The sequence below is a fragment of the Gorilla gorilla genome, chromosome 13 (assembly GCF_029281585.2).
Source record: "Gorilla gorilla gorilla isolate KB3781 chromosome 13, NHGRI_mGorGor1-v2.1_pri, whole genome shotgun sequence".
Lineage (NCBI taxonomy): Eukaryota > Metazoa > Chordata > Mammalia > Primates > Hominidae > Gorilla > Gorilla gorilla.
Window position 1 is genome coordinate 26,586,890 of NC_073237.2, and position 17,408 is coordinate 26,604,297.

Below are 17,408 nucleotides of genomic sequence, written 5' to 3' on the forward strand. Positions count from 1 at the left end.
GTATTGTTGTTAAATTTTTATTTAAATAGTTTTAGTTTAACTTAAGCCTTATTTTCCTTGAACCTTAGAACAAAGCCCTCAGTGAACTTTGGGGCGGGGGTGCAGGGGGATCTAGAAGGTTTTTTTGCCCAGAAACTGCCCTACCACTGTTCGACATGAAGCAAAGTAGATCTTTCTCACAACCCCTTTGAGATACTGATACCTTCAGCTAGTTGATATCTTTTAAAAAAGGGTGTAATTTGTTAGTTCCAGTTATGCTTCTTATCCTTAAAAACTTAGTTACCTACATGCAAAGAAAAACCTACCCAGCCATCTAGTGTCACAAAATTATTCCCTGAATGTGTTATGCTTTCTTCTTGGCTTTCTCCTCAAGTACCTTCTCTCCCAATTCTTTCTGCTTTTCCTTCTTTTTAGAATAATCTGTTTTAAACAGATTTACCTGTGTTTTCATTTTTTTCTAAGGCACCCTCTCTGCTTCCTTTAAACTCCTGTCTTTTCTGAGGACATCAACCTTCTCTAGGAGTAAAGAAGTTAATTGATTGATTTCCACCATCCCCCACACCAAGCATGAGGAGTTGGGTGTGTGGCTAGTCAGGTGGTCATATGGGAGGAAAAATGTGTTGCTACACACTTCCTGGATTCTTACTGTTGTTTCTACCACCAGTCTTTTTGAATAAAAAAAGTTATCCTGTTTTTGAGCTTTTTTTTTTTGGTCAGTCATATCTATTATTTATCAGTTCTGTCATTGTCCTTGTTTATTACAAACTTCTACATTTTGCTTCTCATATTTGCTTGTTTTGTATTGCTCCTAGTCAAGACTTCTTTTTAATTGCCCAAAATCCAGGGTTTTCTTTTAAATTTTACAGGCTTTATTTGTGAAATAATATTTGTGAAATATTTCATATATGCAATTTAGAAAATGTAAAGCAGACATCTATATAATAATAAGACCATCTAGTATAAGAAACCAGCCATTACCAACACTTTTGAAGCCCCCATATGACCCTCCATGTTATATCCCATACTTGTGCCTCACGTACATCTCTCTTCAGTATCCTTTTGTTTTTCTGTATGGTTTTACCATATAAAATATCTCTTGATATTATACTGTTTAATTTTGCTTGTTTCTGAAGTTAGTATAAATGATGTCACACTTTGTATACTTTTTAAAAAATTCATCCCTGCTAGTGTATCTGCCTGTATACTTGATTTATTTTATTGTTTTTAGTTTTCTATTATATGACTATACTGCAGCTTGTCTCCTTTCTTTTTGCTTGACATTTGGGTAGTTTTCTGTTTTTTTTTGTTTTCGTTTTTGTTTTTGTTTTTTAATGCTATTACAAGCAGTGCTTCCAGTAATATTTTGTATGTGCTTCCCGGTGCACATTTGGTTGGTATTTTAATGTTTCTGTGAAAATGATGGCTTTGTGTACTCATTGCCCACAGAAGAGGTGTAAGTGTAGGCTCATTTGCATCTCTATAAAAACCCATATTTAAAATTAGAATCTTAAAGTGCTTCATACAATATTTTAAACATTTTTAAATTAAGGTATACTTAACATAAAATTTACTTTTTTAGCATATAGGTTTGTGAGTTTGACAAATGCATACAGATGTGGAGTCACCACCACAATGAATAATAAAACAGTTTCATCACCCCCCAAAATTCCCTGATGTCTCTTTGCTGTCAACCCCTGTCTTAAAGTTTTAAAATAGCCATGTCTTTACTATCAGTGGATTCAATGGTTGTGATTGAAGATAGTAAGTTTTCAAAAGGTAATTAAGTACATGGTGAGATAATTTTACATCTGGCACAACCATTAATTTTAGGGGTGTTTGTGGTATCTTAATGACTGCTATGTTATAGCTTTTATTTTGTAAATTTGTTAACAGAAAGGGGTCCTGATCCAGGCCCCAGGAGAGGGTTCTTAGATCTTGTGCTAGAAAGAATTTGAGGTGAATCCATGAAGTGAAAGCAAGTTTATTAAGAAAGTAAAGGAGAGCAGCCCTAAGGCCTGCTGGTTGCCCATTTTTATGGTTATTTCTTGATTATGTGTTAAACACGGGGTGGATTATTCATGCCTCATTTATAGACAAGGTAGGGGCTCCCACATGGTGGCTCACACCTGTAATCCCAGCAATTTGGGAGGCTGAGGCAGGTGGATCAGTTGAGGTCAGGAGTTCGAGACCAGCCTGGCCAACATGGTGAAACCCCGTCTCTACTAAAAATACAAAAATTAACCAGGCGTGGTGGTGCGCACCTGTGGTCCCAGCTACTCAAGAGGCTGAGACACAAGAATCGCTTGAATCCGGGAGGCAGAGGTTGCAGTCAGCTGAGATTGTGCCACTGCACTCCAGCCTGGGCAACAGAGCAAGACTGCCTCTCAAAAAATAAAAATAGACCATATTGGGTAACTTCCTGACATTGCCATGACATTTGTAAACTGTCGTGGTGCTGGTGGGAGTGTAGCAGTGAGGACCAGAGGTCACTGTCATCACCATCTTGGTTTTAGTGGGTTTTAGCCGGCTTCTTTACTGCAACCTGTTAATATCAGGAAGGTCTTGTATCTTGTGCTGACCTCCAATCTCATCCTGTGACTCAGAATGTCTAACTTGCTGGGAATGCAGCCCGGCAGGTCTCAGTCTTATTTTACCAAGCCACTGTTTAGTATGGAGGCACTCTGGTTCAAACGCCTCTAACAAATTTACTAAAGTTAAATTAGGTGAATGAAAATTTGAAAAGCTATACACATAGAGAAATATGCCAGGTTTCTGAAAGAGAAAATTATTGTGAAAATATCTATATTCTAGCAAATTTGTAGACTTAATGAAATTTCCAGCCAAAATACCAGCAGAATTTTGTTTTTAGAGCTTTCAGAATTATTTTTAAATTCATATGGAAGATTATTGAAGAAAAGGGGGAAAAACTTTTCCAAAAATTGTCATAAGGGGAGAAATATGCCATAAGAGATAGCAAATCCTATTAGAAAGAAATAGCTCTGTCAGAGACCTCTGTGTTGGTATTAGATTGGTGCAAAAGTAATTTTGGTTTCAGACCGTGAATTTTAAATCATCGTAGTTAGGCCCAAACACATCTTTATTACTCAAAATGGGAACCATTACAATCAACACATTTTTACCAACGATAAATAAGTTTGTTTATTCTGGTAGCATAAAAATCACTGCTTCGGGATTGGACGTACTCTTGGAAAGTATTTTCTGCATCCTGCTGGTTGTAGAAGGCTTTTCCCAGCAAAAAAGTTGGTTGTCGAGATGCTTGAAGAAGTGGTAGTCGGTCAGCGAGAGGTCAGGTAAATATGGCAGATGATGCAAAACTTTGTAACCCAATTTGTTCAATTTTTGAAGCGTTGGTTGTGCGACATGCCAAGAATTCAACGAGAAGAATTGGGCCCTTTCTGTTGACCAGTGCTGGCTGTAGGCATTGTAGTTTTCGGTGCACCTCATCAATTTGCTGAGCATACTTCTCAGATGTAATGGTTTTGCAGGGATTCAGAAAGCTGTAGTGGCTGGGCACGGTGGCTCATGCCTGTAATCCCAGCACTTTGGGAGGCTGAGGCGGGTGGATCACCTGAGGTCAGGAGTTCAAGACTAGCCTGGCCAACATGGTGAAATCCCATCTCTACTAAAAATACAAAAATTATCTGGGCGTGGTGGCGCATGCCTGTAATCCCTGCTACTCGGGGAGGCTGAGGCAGGAGAATCACTTGAATCCGGGAGGCAGAGGTTACTGTGAGCCGAGATCGCGCCATTGCACTCCAGCCTGGATGACAAGAGCAAAACTGTCTCCCAAAAAAAAAAAAAAAAAAAAGCTGTAGTGGATCAGACCAGCAGCAGACCACCAAACAGTGACTGTGACCTCTTTTTGGTGCAAGTTTGGCTTTGGGAAGTGCTTTGGAGCTACTTCTTGGTCCACCCACTGAGCTGGTTATCGGTTGTCGTATAAAATCCACTTTTCGTCTCATAACAAAATCTGATCAAGAAATGGTTCCTTGTTCTTGTGTAGAATAAGAGAAGATGACACTTCAAAACGATTTTTTTTTTTTAATTTTCGGTTAGCTCATGAGGCACCCACTTAACCGAGCTTTTTCACTTTTCCAATTTCCTTCAAATGCCAACCTACCATAGCATAGAACAATTCATGTTGAGTTTCGGCAACTTCGCATGTAGTTGTAAGAGGATCAGCTCGATGATTGCACTCAATTGGTCATTGTCAACTTCTGATGGCCGGCCATGCTCCTCATCTTCAAGGCTCTCGCCTCCTTTGCAGAACTTCTTGAACCACCACTGCACTGTATATTCGTTAGCAGTTCCTGGGCCAAATGCATTGTTGATGTTGCGAGTTGTCTCTGCTGCTTTATGACCCACCTTGAACTAAAATAAGAAAATTGCTTGAATTTGCTTTTTGTCTAACATCATTTCCTTAGCCTAAAATAAACATAAATAGCAAGTAATAAGTCATTAACAAAGAACATAAAGTGAGAAATTCCCATTAAAATGATATATAACATAACCACATTTATTTAAGAATGTATTCCAATACCAAACGGCAAATTCCAACACTGCGTAAACTGCAGTTATTTTTGCACTCACCTAATACATCTGGTGGATATTTTTCAGCCCCTCATCCTGCATCCTTGAAACCTCCTTCGCCTGGCTTCCATCACACTCCACCCTCCTGCTAATCAAGTACCCAGCATTAAATGTTGGTGTTTCTTAGGTTTCCGTATTGGGCCTTGTTTTCATTACATAAACTTTTGAGGGGCAATTTTGTCTATGTCTGCAGCTTCATGAACAATGATCTATATATCAACACTCCTAAATTTATATTCCTACCCTCTGAGCTTCAGCTGTTTACAGAACACCTCCAGGCGGGGTATCTCTGAAAGGATCTCTTGATTTCAGTTTGCTTTAGTGTCTTTCCTATTTTCACTGGTTTCATGTTTATACTTTAGATTTTTTGTTTTAGTCTCTTATCTATAATTATAGCTTAAAATTATTATAGTTACAGATACATGAGTAGAATCTAGTACTCTGGTAGAAATATAGTGATACTACAATTGTAGCATCAAGCTAAATTAGTTTTTGTGAACCAATGATGTTTTGTGTAATTAGGAACTGTGAAAAATATAGTATATAACATCACTAGTCTGTTACTCAAATACTAGCCATGCAGGCCTCCTTAGACTTAGGAAGCCACTTTATTTATAGTTCCTGTGTTTTGGTGGACTAGCAGTTATAGCCAATGATAGGAAAATACCGTATTTTACTATTCATTATGGTGTGATTGCAATACGTTATACTACTAGAGTGCCTTTCTGAGCAGCCACTGCATATGAAACTGTTATTTTCTTTGGGCTTCCATTTAAAAAAAAAAACTTGGCTCATATCAAAGAGCAAAATTTTTTTGTTTCTGCATGTTTATGGTAACTTTTGAAAACAACATTCAAAGCCTCTTTTTTTTTTCTATATCTGCAAGTAAAATAACATTTCAGGAGAATATATTAGTTGTCTGGTTGAGAGACAGAATTTCATTGCAAAATTGTGATCTGACGAGTATAAGAATTATACATCAAATGAAAGTCCTATGTGAAATGAGACTGTGTACATTATGTAGTTGAAGGGCAGCATGTTCACTGAACTGCCTTAAAAAGTTTCAGTTTCACTAATAGAAACACATTTAGGCCGGCCGTGGTGGCTCATGCTTATAATCCTAGCACTTTGGGAGGCTGAGGTGGGCGGATCATGAGGTCAAGAAATAAAGACTGTCTTGGCCTACATAGTGAAACCCTGTCTCTACTAAAAATACAAAAATTGGCTGGTGCGCGCCTGTAGTCCCAGCTACTTGGTAGACTGAGGCAGGAGAATCGCCTAAACCCAGGAGGCGGAGGTTGCAGTGAGCTGAGATCGTGCCACTGCACGCCAGCCTGGCAACAGAGCGAGACTCTGTCTCAACAACCAAAAAACCACATTTTACGTATTATCTGGACATAGTTTAAAAATAAAAACCTCAGCTTGTGGAGAATAAAATGAGGTAATGTTAGAAGTCATTTTGTAAACTATTGTGTGATCCAAATATAAAATTCTTAATTTTCTGCTTTCCCCAGCTTATATCCATCTTCTGCAAAACAAAAAAGGATCTTGTCTTATTTTTTAGTAACAAGTTGCTTATACAGAGTGTTGATTTCTAAGTGTTTTCACATTTATTTAAAATGAATAAAATTTAGTGAGAGTTTGCTCTTCCTGGGCCCTTTGCATTTAACTGTTTTTCCTTAATTGTGGAATAAGAAACTTCATTTTTGTTAAAGATAATTAAGGCAAGTAGAGAAAGTCTGGGAGTTTAAAGGAGAATTGAAGATTCTTAACTCATGCTGTGCTTATTTGTAAATCTAAGGTGAAGAGTAGTCCTGACTGATTAGAAAGAGGACCAGGTTCTTGAGAAATTCCATTTCCCCACACAAGTTGCCTCTTTGCTGCTTTGGGAAGGAAGTCCTTAGGGCTCACTAGTGGTTGCCATTAGAGGCATGTTGTAGTCGCTGAGTAGAACTTGAAACCTGTTTCTGTTTTGGGAAAAGTTTGTCTGGCTCAGAATCTCCTATCTCTAAGACTTGCTGATATATATATAAACCCAAGATATATATTACATATAAAATTGTTTTTCTTTAGCCTTTAATGACTTCTGACTTGTTCATCTGGAATTATGGAATGCATTCTTATGCCTGCCTCAGGTTCATTTCACTTCTGTTGATGTTTTGGTAATAAAAATGGTTTGGTGTTAATAGAGGTGTACTCCTAGACTCATTTTTATCAGATTTAATGCTAAGCATAAAACCTGCCTTTCCTTCCTTCCTCCCATTATGACCTCTTTTACCTCCCTTGATCCCTAGATCTGTAGCAGTGTTCTATACTGTAATATCTGTACAACGTTCTATATTATTAAATAATAGAGACAGTACTTGTACCAGATTTGAATCAACATCTTATGAATTTTAAATTGTCAACACTTGGTACTTTGAAAAGTTGGTCCACTGCCCTAGAATCAACAAGGAGAGGAGGGAAAGAACTTCTCTGCCTGATAATTCAAAATCTAAATTATCCAAGCATCATCACCTGGGATAATAGTAGAGGTGACAGTTCATGGACCTCTGGTCCAGACTTTCTGAATTAGAGACTGGGGAGTGGGGCCAGCAAGCAATCTGGTGTTTCTGAAGCATGTAAAGGTTTGAGAACTACTGGCATAGGTATTAATGGAAAGACCCAACTCTGTAAAAACATTTTAAAGAGGTTTATTCTGAGACAATATGAGTGACCATGGCCTGGGAAACAGTCTCAAGAGGTCCCAAGGAAATGTACCCACTACAGTTGAATTACAGTTTTAGGGAGGCAGGAGTTACAAAGTCATAAATCAATACATGGAAAGTATACATTGTTTCAGACCGAAAAGACACAGAATATCTTGAAGTGAGGACTTAAAGATTTTAGGTGGATTCAGAGATGAGATTCTGTAATTTGCAGTTGGTTTATAGAGTAAAGCTTTGTCTAAAAATCTGGATTCAGCAGAAGGGAATCTTATAAGAAAGTCTGTTGACCAATACACTGGGTTAGAGTGACCTGTAGGGGTGTGTGAGTTAACCCTTGTCTGGCTTGGCCTTAGGTCCTGTTTATCATTTGGTATCTTATTGTCACAAAAAGTCCATTCTGTTAGGTCCTATAATTTCTATTTTAAGATTAATGCTGGTCAGGTTTGCCTAAACTCCAGAAGCAGGGGATGGAGAGATAAAATGAGGTGTATCTAGTCTTCCTTCCTGTCAAGGCCAAGAACTCAATTTTTCTAGTTTCTCTGGGGTCTCTGTAGTCAAGAGAGAGTCAGTTCAGTCATTTGGGGGGGATTTTATTTTTAGTTTACAAAAGCAGTGGGAATATCCTTCCAGATTCAGCTTTGTATTTACTCATGTAAAGACTCCTTGTAGTAGCGTAGTTCTGGATGAGTTTTTATGTTTTTATGTTTAGAGGTTCACAGACAGCATGGATCGTGAAAATCTGAACCCCAAATAGGGTGTGAGGAGTGAACCTAAGTTTGAATTCTCACGGGAGAAACCCACTTCCACTCGAAGTCAACACAGAGCAGACATTTCCTTATTGACGTTTCCTTCTCTTTTCCACTGGAATGACTTTTTCTTGTCTTCCTTTTTATTTTAAGTGTACTACTTTGGAAATTTTGACTACTTCATGTAGGGGTCTCAGTCATAAGGCCTTATCTTCTATTCCTCCTGAGAGCATCAAAAATACAAATTTGGTTTTCAGTTTTCCTCAGTTTCTGAGTCCTTGATGATTTCCCTTTTTTCCCCTGCATTTAGCACTGCATTTTAAAAGCATGTTTGTTACCCAGGCGTAATGACTCAACACCTATAATCCCAGCACTGTGGGAGGCCGAGGTGGAAGGATTGCTTGAGCCCAGGAGTTTGAGACCAAACTGGGCAATATAGTGAGACCTTGTATCTCCAAAAATTTTTTTTAATTAGCTGGTCATGGTGGTGTGCACCTGTAGTCCCAGCTACTTGGGAGACTTAGGTGAGAGCATCTCTTTAGCCCGGGATGTGGAGGTTGCAGTGAGCTGAGATCGTGCCACTGCACTCCAGCCTCAATGACAGAGTGAGACTGTCTTTAAAAAAAACAGGCCGGGCGCAGTGGCTCACGCCTGTAATCCCAGCACTTTGGGAGGCCAAGGCGGGCAGATCACCTGAGGTCGGGAGTTCAAGACCAGCCTGACCAATGTGGAGAAACCCCATCTCTACTAAAAATACAAAATTAGCAGGGTGTGGTGGCGCTTGCCTGTAATCTCAGCTACTCGGGAGGCTGAAGCAGGAGAATCGCTTGAACCCAGGAGGCGGAGGTTGCAGTGAGCCGAGATCCTGCCATTGCACTCTACCTGGGCAACAAAAGCAAAGCTCCATCTCAAAAAACAAACAAAAAAGTATGTTATATTTAAGCCATTATTTTTACATTTTTGTATTTTGATTTTCACTAAATGTCCGTGATTTTATCATAAAGAAACTTTTAGAGTTTCCGTTAATAGAGTTTATACTTCCATTCTGTTCTGTAACTACAGTAGTGATCTTTCATGCCTTGTCCTAGGTTGATTTTAACTATCAGAAACTAGTAAACACTTTGCATCATGTTAGGAACATCCATGTATTTAGTCATTGCAGAACGAAGAGCATGTGTGGCCCATGGAAAGGTGAATGTAATCTTCTGACTACCCATTCCACTCAAAGAATGCTTTAGATGACAAGGTCAGATGAATTTGCATTCCTCATTGACTTTCCTGGACTGATTGTCTTTTATATATATATTTTTTATGACAAAGAGCTGTCTGCTTAAATTTTATTAATAACTTCCAAGTTCTCAGTCATATGTTTTGATTCTATTTAGGGCATTTTTCTCGGAGCCCTCTGACTTCTTGTTCTAATGTGGAATGATGAATTTCCACACTTGCTGTACTACCATTCCTGGAATTTCATTTCATTGTACTCTCTGGGTTACTTCTGTCATTTATTGGATATTGTGTAATAGCTTCAAATCAGAGAGATAGGGAATGTTGTGAGCACACATCAAGTGATTTTCTGCTATGTAAGGAGCACCTTTGGGTCTTGATATATCTGACAAAGGTCTTTTTTTAATGCTTCCACACTAGATTAGTAGTGTGATTGGAGTACAAAATTCTGGGTTCAATATTCATTTCCCTCAGAGAACTTTTAGCATCTGTTTCTGCTATAGGAAGTCTGATGTTAATATAATTCTTATTTCTTTGTAGGTTACTACCCCTTCCCTTTCCTGGAAACTGTGAGAATTTCTTTGAAGTTCCTTAGAGTACTAAAATTGATAAGGGAAGTGATGAAATCATATTGCATATAGCAAACTACTTTTTAATGTTTGCCTGTATTTAGTCATTGTGGTTTCCTGTGACTTTGAGTTAGAAAGTAAACTTATTGGCCCAGTGCAGTGGCTCACGCCTGTAATCCCAACGCTTTGGGAGGCCAAGGCGGTCGGATCACCTGAGGTCGAGAGTTCGAGACCATCCTGACCAACACAGAGAAACCCCATCTCTACTAAAAATATGAAATTAGCCAGGCATGGTGGCGCGTGCCTGTAATCCCAGCTACTCGGGAGACTGAGGCAGGAGAATCACTTGAACCCAGGAGGCAGAGGTTGCAGTGAGCCGAGATGAGGCCACTGCACTCCAGCCTGGGCAACAAGAGCGAAACTCCGTCTCAAAAAAAAAAAAAAAAAAAGGAAAAAGAAAAGTAGTAAGTACTCTAATGAATAGCTCCCTTCACTTCCCATTCTTTGTCTCTTCTTTGTCACCATCACAGCACAAAGAGAAGTGATGGTAACTTTACTTTTCGCAGCCACTTTTCCTTACCTCTACTTTTAAAAGCTTTGCATGTCTTGTAAAGTAAGAACATTTTTAGCCCACAATTTGAACATCACTGAAAATATATAAAGGTTTATAAACTAAGGGCTTTCTCTGGTCATTTGACCTTTATCGTGAGTATCTGTAGCATTCGCCTCCATTTTAGGTAGTGAATTTTTAGAATTCAAAGTTCTGTGTCTTAGCTTACATTAGGCTTATTCAGAGTAGGAGTAGGATATACAATGTGGGGTATGTATGAAAAGCTAATGATCATGGTTCGTTACTAGCATTTTGTTTTTAAAAAGTCAGTGTTAAGCTGGGCATGGTAACTCACACCTGTAAACCCAGCACTTTGGGAGGCCAAGATGGGCAGATCATGAGGTCAGGAGATCAAGACCATCCTAGCTAACAAGGTGAAACCCCGTCCCTACTAAAAATACAAAAAATTAGCTGGGCATGGTGGCATATGCCTGTGGTCCCACCTACTCGGGTGGCTGAGGGAGGAGAACCACTTGAACCCAGGAGGCGGAGGTTGCGGTGAGCCAAGATGGCGTCACTGAACTCCAGCCTGGGCAACAGAGTGAGACTCCGTCTCACAAAAAAAAAAAAAAAAAGTCAGTGTTAATCAAATCTGTTTCACCAGTTGTGCAGCCAGCCTGTTTCTGGTGCTCATGTAGTTCATGTGCAAGTTTGTCAGGTCTTGATTGTTCTACCGTTTAAAAAAAATCAGAATATTTAAATTTCAGTGGTTATTTACCTTTTTTTTTTAAGTTTTAGGATTATCAGAACATAAGAACTAACTTTCTCACTAAAATTAAAGGATGAAAATAACTGTACTTTTACTAGATTAGTTGATGGTTCCTTACCCAAAGATTGAACCAACCACGGATGGGAAATAGTCAGAAAAAATAAAATAAAAGTAACAATACAACAATACAGAATAATACAAATTTTAAAATACAGTATAACAGCTATTTATAAAACGTTTACATTGTATTGTGTTGATATTGTTAAGTAATCTAGAGATTTAAAGTATATGGGAGGATGTGTGTACGTTATATGCAAATACGACACCATTTTATATCAGGGACCTGAGCGTCTTAAGATTTTGGTATGGGGGAGTGGTCTCTGGAACCAACTCCCTAGAATACTGAGGGACGACTGTACAGTTAAATCTAGGGAGAAAATAAGGTTAGTATGGTGGTAGGAAAGTTAGAACAAAATGCTTTTGTGTTTTGTATTTTAATTATAATGATAATAAAATTGATTATAATGTCTCCTAAATATAGAAGGGAAATGACATGGTTTTTGGAATACTGCTAAGTAATTTGGAAAGATCAAATGTAGCCATTTACCAATTTGCTTCATTCCTTTCAGCTTAAATAATCAGTTCTGATTTATATGCTTATCTAAAATCTAACACTAATTTGTAATCCTGTATATTTTTGCAGTGGTATAAGATGATTTTTATGGTAGCTGCAGGTACTAATTATTTTGCAACCAAAAGTACTGTAATGCCCAACTAATTAGAACTTGCAGTAATAGATTGGAGATAGATGTTCTATTAGAAAACACACAGCCTTATCAAATTTTCAGTTAATTTGTAACTTTGATATTTTTGGGTAGACTGATTTGGGAAATTGAGTCAGGTGGAGAACCCCGGAGTGTTATTAATGCAATTAAGTGATCCATATCAGTTTTGTAGTTAGTAAGTCCATGTGGGACCCTTGAAAACTTTAAAAGTACTTCCAAACTGCTGTGATATTCTAGTTAAGAACTGATGATGTAAATCTGCTATTTCTTTATCTGTCTAACATAAATCTTATTTTATCCATGTAACTTTTTTTTTTTTTTGAGACAGAGTCTCACTCTTGTCGCCGAGGCTGGGGTGCAATGGCGTGATCTCAGCTCACAACAACCTCCGCCTCTTGGGTTCAAGCGATTCTCCTGCCTCAACCTCCCAAGTAGCTGGGATTACAGGCATGTGCCACCACGCCCAGCTAATTTTTGTGTTTTTAGTAGAGACGGGATTTCACCATGTTGGCCAGGCCGGTCTCGAACTCCTGACCTCCAGTGATCCACCCGCCTCAGCCTCCCAAAGTGCTGGGATTACAGGTGTGAGCCACTGTGCCCGGCCCCATGTAACTCTCTTTAAAAAAAATAAATATAGTGGCCTAAACAGATACAAGGAGGGAGAGGAGTGTGATTTAGAATCAAATTGAGGGCCTACTCAAATTATATCTCCTACTAAGCTGAACTCACAGCTGAGAATTGATGTCTTATTGATGGGAGATTGTAGTGTAGTGTAATTTTTCAGGTGGTTTGGGAATTTAAAGAGAAGGTCAAGTACTACACGAAAGTTTTATTATGCTGTTTTATACCCTATATGTCGTTAGAATTTGCCTTAGAATGAGTTTTTAAAAACAAAGCTTATTTTTCACTTGGTATCATTTACTGTGCATCTCCCTCCCCGTTCTACCCCATCCCAGCATTTTTTAAAGGTTTTAAATTTGAATTGATAGCACATATTTTTTTCCCTGCTTTGCATTTTTAGATTTTAGGTTAAGTACATCCTAACACCTGTGCATATGCAGTAATGTGAAATCCTTAAAAGATCTTACTCAGTTGATCCATTTTGTTGCATTGGCAGAGTGAAGATAGTCCAAGTCCTAAGAGACAGCGCCTCTCTCATTCAGTCTTTGATTATACATCAGCATCACCAGCTCCCTCACCACCAATGCGACCATGGGAGATGACATCAAATAGGCAGCCCCCTTCAGTTCGACCAAGCCAACATCACTTCTCAGGGGAACGATGCAACACACCTGCACGCAACAGAAGAAGGTTAGTTGATTACAATTTATTTCTTAAGTTTTCTTCCATTGGTAGATTTGTGAGTATATTTAACATCAGAAAACATTTTTTCTGTAGGCATTTCATAAACACATCACCACATATACACGTACATTCACTCACGAAAAATAAAGTTGCCTAGATTTCCAGTAGGTTAGAAGAGTTTATTTAGCTTATCATTGACAGATGAAGAAATGGAAAGAGGCTAAAATCAGTCGATGCCATTATATATGAAATTAGCTACCTAAGGTACAGATTGTTGTGGACTAGCCTGCGATCTTGACTATTAGAAGATGCATTTTGTAGTTCATAACTGTAAGGATATATGGAAATCTTAGAAATGAGCTACCCCTTTTCTACTCCATTCCTTTTCCTTCTGTATCCTCTAAGGCAATTAGGAGCTTAATTATGTTTCTTATAAAACCATGGAGACTTGGCACAGTAGTAGCTCATGCCTATAATCCCAACATTTTGGGAAGCCAAAGTGGGAGGATCACTTGAGGCCAGGAGTTTGAGACCAGCCTGGGCAACATAGCAAGACCCTGTCTCTCTCAAAAAAACAAAAAATTAGCTGAGGATGTTGGCGCACGTCTGTAGTCCAAGATGAAACTGAGACAGGAGGATTGCTTGAGCCCAGGAGCGTAAGGCTGCAATGAACCTTAGCTATGATTGTTCCACTGCACTCTAGCGTTGGTGACAGAATAAGACACTGTATTTAAAAAACAAAACAAAAAACAACTGTGGAGCCCGTGGTATGAAAAGATGACAAGTTTAGTTCAACTTTTAGGCAATGGGATTTGGCCCTTGTCTTTTCATCCTAGAGGAGTGCATTTCTTCCTGAGTTTGTTCCTCATTAGTTGTTGCCAGAGGTCATGTATTTCTTATCCCAGGGAAATAGTGAGTGCATTGTGAGATGCATGTCCAGGATGTTGAAGGAATATCAATGATCTTGAGTTAGGAAGGTGTTGCAGACCAAATGTTTGTAACCCCTCCTCCCCAATTAATGTGTTGAAGCTGTAACCTTCCTGTAACCCTCAGTGTGGTTGTATTTGGAGATGTGACCTCTAAGGAAGTGTAATTAACGTTAAATGAGGTCATAAGGTTAGGACCCTTACCCAGCAGGATTAATGTCCTTTAAGAAGCGATGCGCCGGGGTGGCTCACGCCTGTTATCCCAGTACTTTGAGAGGCCAAGGTTGGCGGATCATGAGGTCAGGAGACCATCCTGGCCAACATGGTGAAGCCTCGTCTCTACTAAGATGCAAAAAATTAGCCAGCTGTGGTGGTGGGCACCTGTAGTCCCAGCTACTCGGGAGGCTGAGACAGGGGAATCTGAGGCAGGGGAATCGCTTGAACCCAGGAGGCGGAGGTTGCAGTGAGCCAAGACCGCACCACTGCACTCCAGCCTGGCGACAGAGCAAGACTCTGTCTCTAAAAGAGATGTCGGGGAACTCATCCTCCACCATGTGAGGAGACAGTGAGAAGTAGTTGTCTGCAAGAGCCAGGGAAAAGATCCCTCTCCAAAAACCGACTATGTTGGTACCTTGATTTCAAACTTCTAGGCTTTAAAACTTTGAGAAATTAAGTATCTGTTTAAGCCACCCAGTCTGCAATGTTTTGTTATGGCAGCCTGAGCGGGCTAATACAGAAGGGATCTTAAAACCACCATTCTGTGTTCCAGCTGAAAGAACATAAACCTGTCTCTGAGCTATATTCTGTTGAGACATTAAGACTTTTACATTACCCAGTACCTTATTAACCAATTACATGGGAATGTTTTTAGGTAAGATAGTATATGGCTAGCAGATAAATTATTTTATAGCTATTAAATATAATAAGCATGAGAAAGTATAGTTATTGCAAAGTTAAGGCCTGAGTACCTGCTGTAGTCTTTTCCTATTTTATGATGAATAAAACAAATGTACAGTTACAAGGCAGGCCGGGCGCAGTGGCTCACACCTGTAATTCCAGCACTTTGGGAGGCCGAGGTGGACGGATCACCTGAGATCAGGAGTTCGAGACCAGCCTGACCAACATGGTGAAACCCTGTCTATACCAAAAATACAAAATTAGCCGGGTGTGCATTGCACTCCAGCCTAGGCAACAAAAGCGAAACTCCATCTTAAAACAAAAAACAAAAAAAGGCTAGCAAGGCCGGGTGCGGTGGCTGACACATGTAATCCCAGCGCTTTGGGAGGCCGAGGCAGGCGGATCACCTGAAGTCAAGAGTTCGAGACCAGCCTGGGCAAAATGGCAAAACCTGAGATCGCACCACTGTACTCCAGCCTGGGGGACAGGGTGAGACTCTGTCTCAAATTAAAAAAAAAAAAAAAAAAAAAAAGGCTAACAAATACATATACCCACCACCTAGGTGAAAATAGTGTTATTGATCCCTCAAAGGTCTCAGGTGCTACCGTTCCCCTTCATTTTTCTTAGAGGGTAACCTTGTTCTGGAATTTGACATTATTCCCTGTTCAGTCATAGTTTTTAATACTTAGGAATGTACTGTTAAGACAATATGATTTTGGTTTTTGCGTGTTCTCCTTTAAATGTATTTTTCTTTGACTGTTTATTAAGCATTCTGTTTTTAATGTTGGTAGCAGTAGCAATAGTTCTGTTACTGTGATATAATGTTCCATTATATTAATGTACCACACAATTTATGTATCCACCTACTGTTGTTGGCTAGTAGCTATGCCCAGTTTCTTACCTTTTTTATTGGAAATGTAGTTTCAGTCTTGTTGCCCAGGCTGGAGTGCAGTGGTGCGATCTCGGCTCACTGCAACCTCCACCTCCCATATTCAAGTGATTCTCCTGCTTCAGCCTCACAAGTAGCTGGGATTACAGGCACCTGCCACAACACCCAGCTAATGTTTTTATTTTTAATAGAGATGGAGTTTCACCATGTTGGCCAGGCTGGTCTCAAACTCCTGACCTCAGGTGATCCATCCACCTCAGCATCCCAAAGTGCTGGGATTACAGGCATGAGCCACTGCACCCGGCTCTTAGTATTATAAACAATACTGTTAGGAACCTTTGTGTGTGCATTTCTCTGTGTACATGTGCAAAAGTTTCATTAGGATGTAAGTCTAGGAGTAGAATTGCTAGGTCATAGGAAATGCCTTGGACCAGGAAGGGAGTGTCAGAAATGTCTGTTTACAGATGATGATAATAGTAACTAGCTTTGAGTTCTTTGAGAAGCATCATGGTCCTCGTTCATAGCAAGACAAAAGAGTAGTAGAGAGTATTTACCACCCTGAAAACTGGCTCTCCTGGTGTTTTTTTCAGCAGTGTGTCTTATTCTGTATTCTGTTCTTGTTTACTACTTAATATAGGTTACCTATAAGCATATTGCCAGATTTTCTCCCAGAAACAGGCTGTGCCAAGCAGATGCAGTTTTTAACAATAATCTAGCAGGATTTCAGTTACAGAGGTGAGCACAAAGCTAGGTATTTGAAAAAAACGAATGAAGTGAAAGAGGGATACTATTAATAAATGCAATAAAACAAAGAACTGTGAATAAACAGGGCCATTAAACTCAATTAAAAATGAACTTCAAGAAACAATAGAACAAGCAAGATCGAATTTTAGAGTACATGTGAGATGTAAGAGGGAGAGGGATGAGGGATATTGTACTCATGAAAATCAACTAGAAATGTTAGCTGGTAAAACTTAATAAATAGAAAAAGTGAGTTCATTCGGCTGGGCGCGGTGGCTCACGCCTGTAATCCCAGCACTTTGGGAGGCTGAGGTGGGCGGATCACAAGGTCGGGAGTTCAAGACCAGCCTGGCCAATATGGTGAAACCCTGTTTCTACTAAAAATACAAAAATCAGCCAGGCAAGGTGGCAGACGCCTGTAGTCCCAGCTACTCGGGAGGCTGAGGCAGGAGAATCGCTTGAACCCAGGAGGTAGAGGTTGTAGTGAGCCGAGATCGGGCCACTGCACTCCAGCCTGGGAGACAGGGCGAGACTCTGTCTCAAAAAAAAAAAAAAAAAGAAAAGAAAAAGTGAGTTCATTCTGGAAGATCAAGTGGAGGAAATTTCCCAGAATGTAGTGTAACGGGGCAAAATAAAAAATGTGGAAAAGTAAATTTAAGTATGAACACAGAGTCATAAGTTCTAA

At 39.5% G+C, this 17,408-nt stretch overlaps 1 protein-coding gene across 16 annotated transcripts in view; it reads left to right on the plus strand.

The window, feature by feature from the left end:
• RNF38 (ring finger protein 38) overlaps positions 1–17,408 on the plus strand; it is a 152,776-nt gene that overhangs the window by 98,882 nt on the left and 36,486 nt on the right. For 15 of the 16 annotated variants that reach the window (XM_019033991.4, XM_031014585.3, XM_055351563.2 and 12 more), the window contains one exon: positions 13,083–13,276. The exons of the other annotated variant lie outside the window; for it this stretch is intronic. In XM_019033991.4, coding sequence (XP_018889536.2) covers positions 13,083–13,276 — 194 coding nt within the window. The remainder of the gene's footprint in view (positions 1–13,082; positions 13,277–17,408) is intronic. 16 annotated transcript variants of the gene reach the window in all.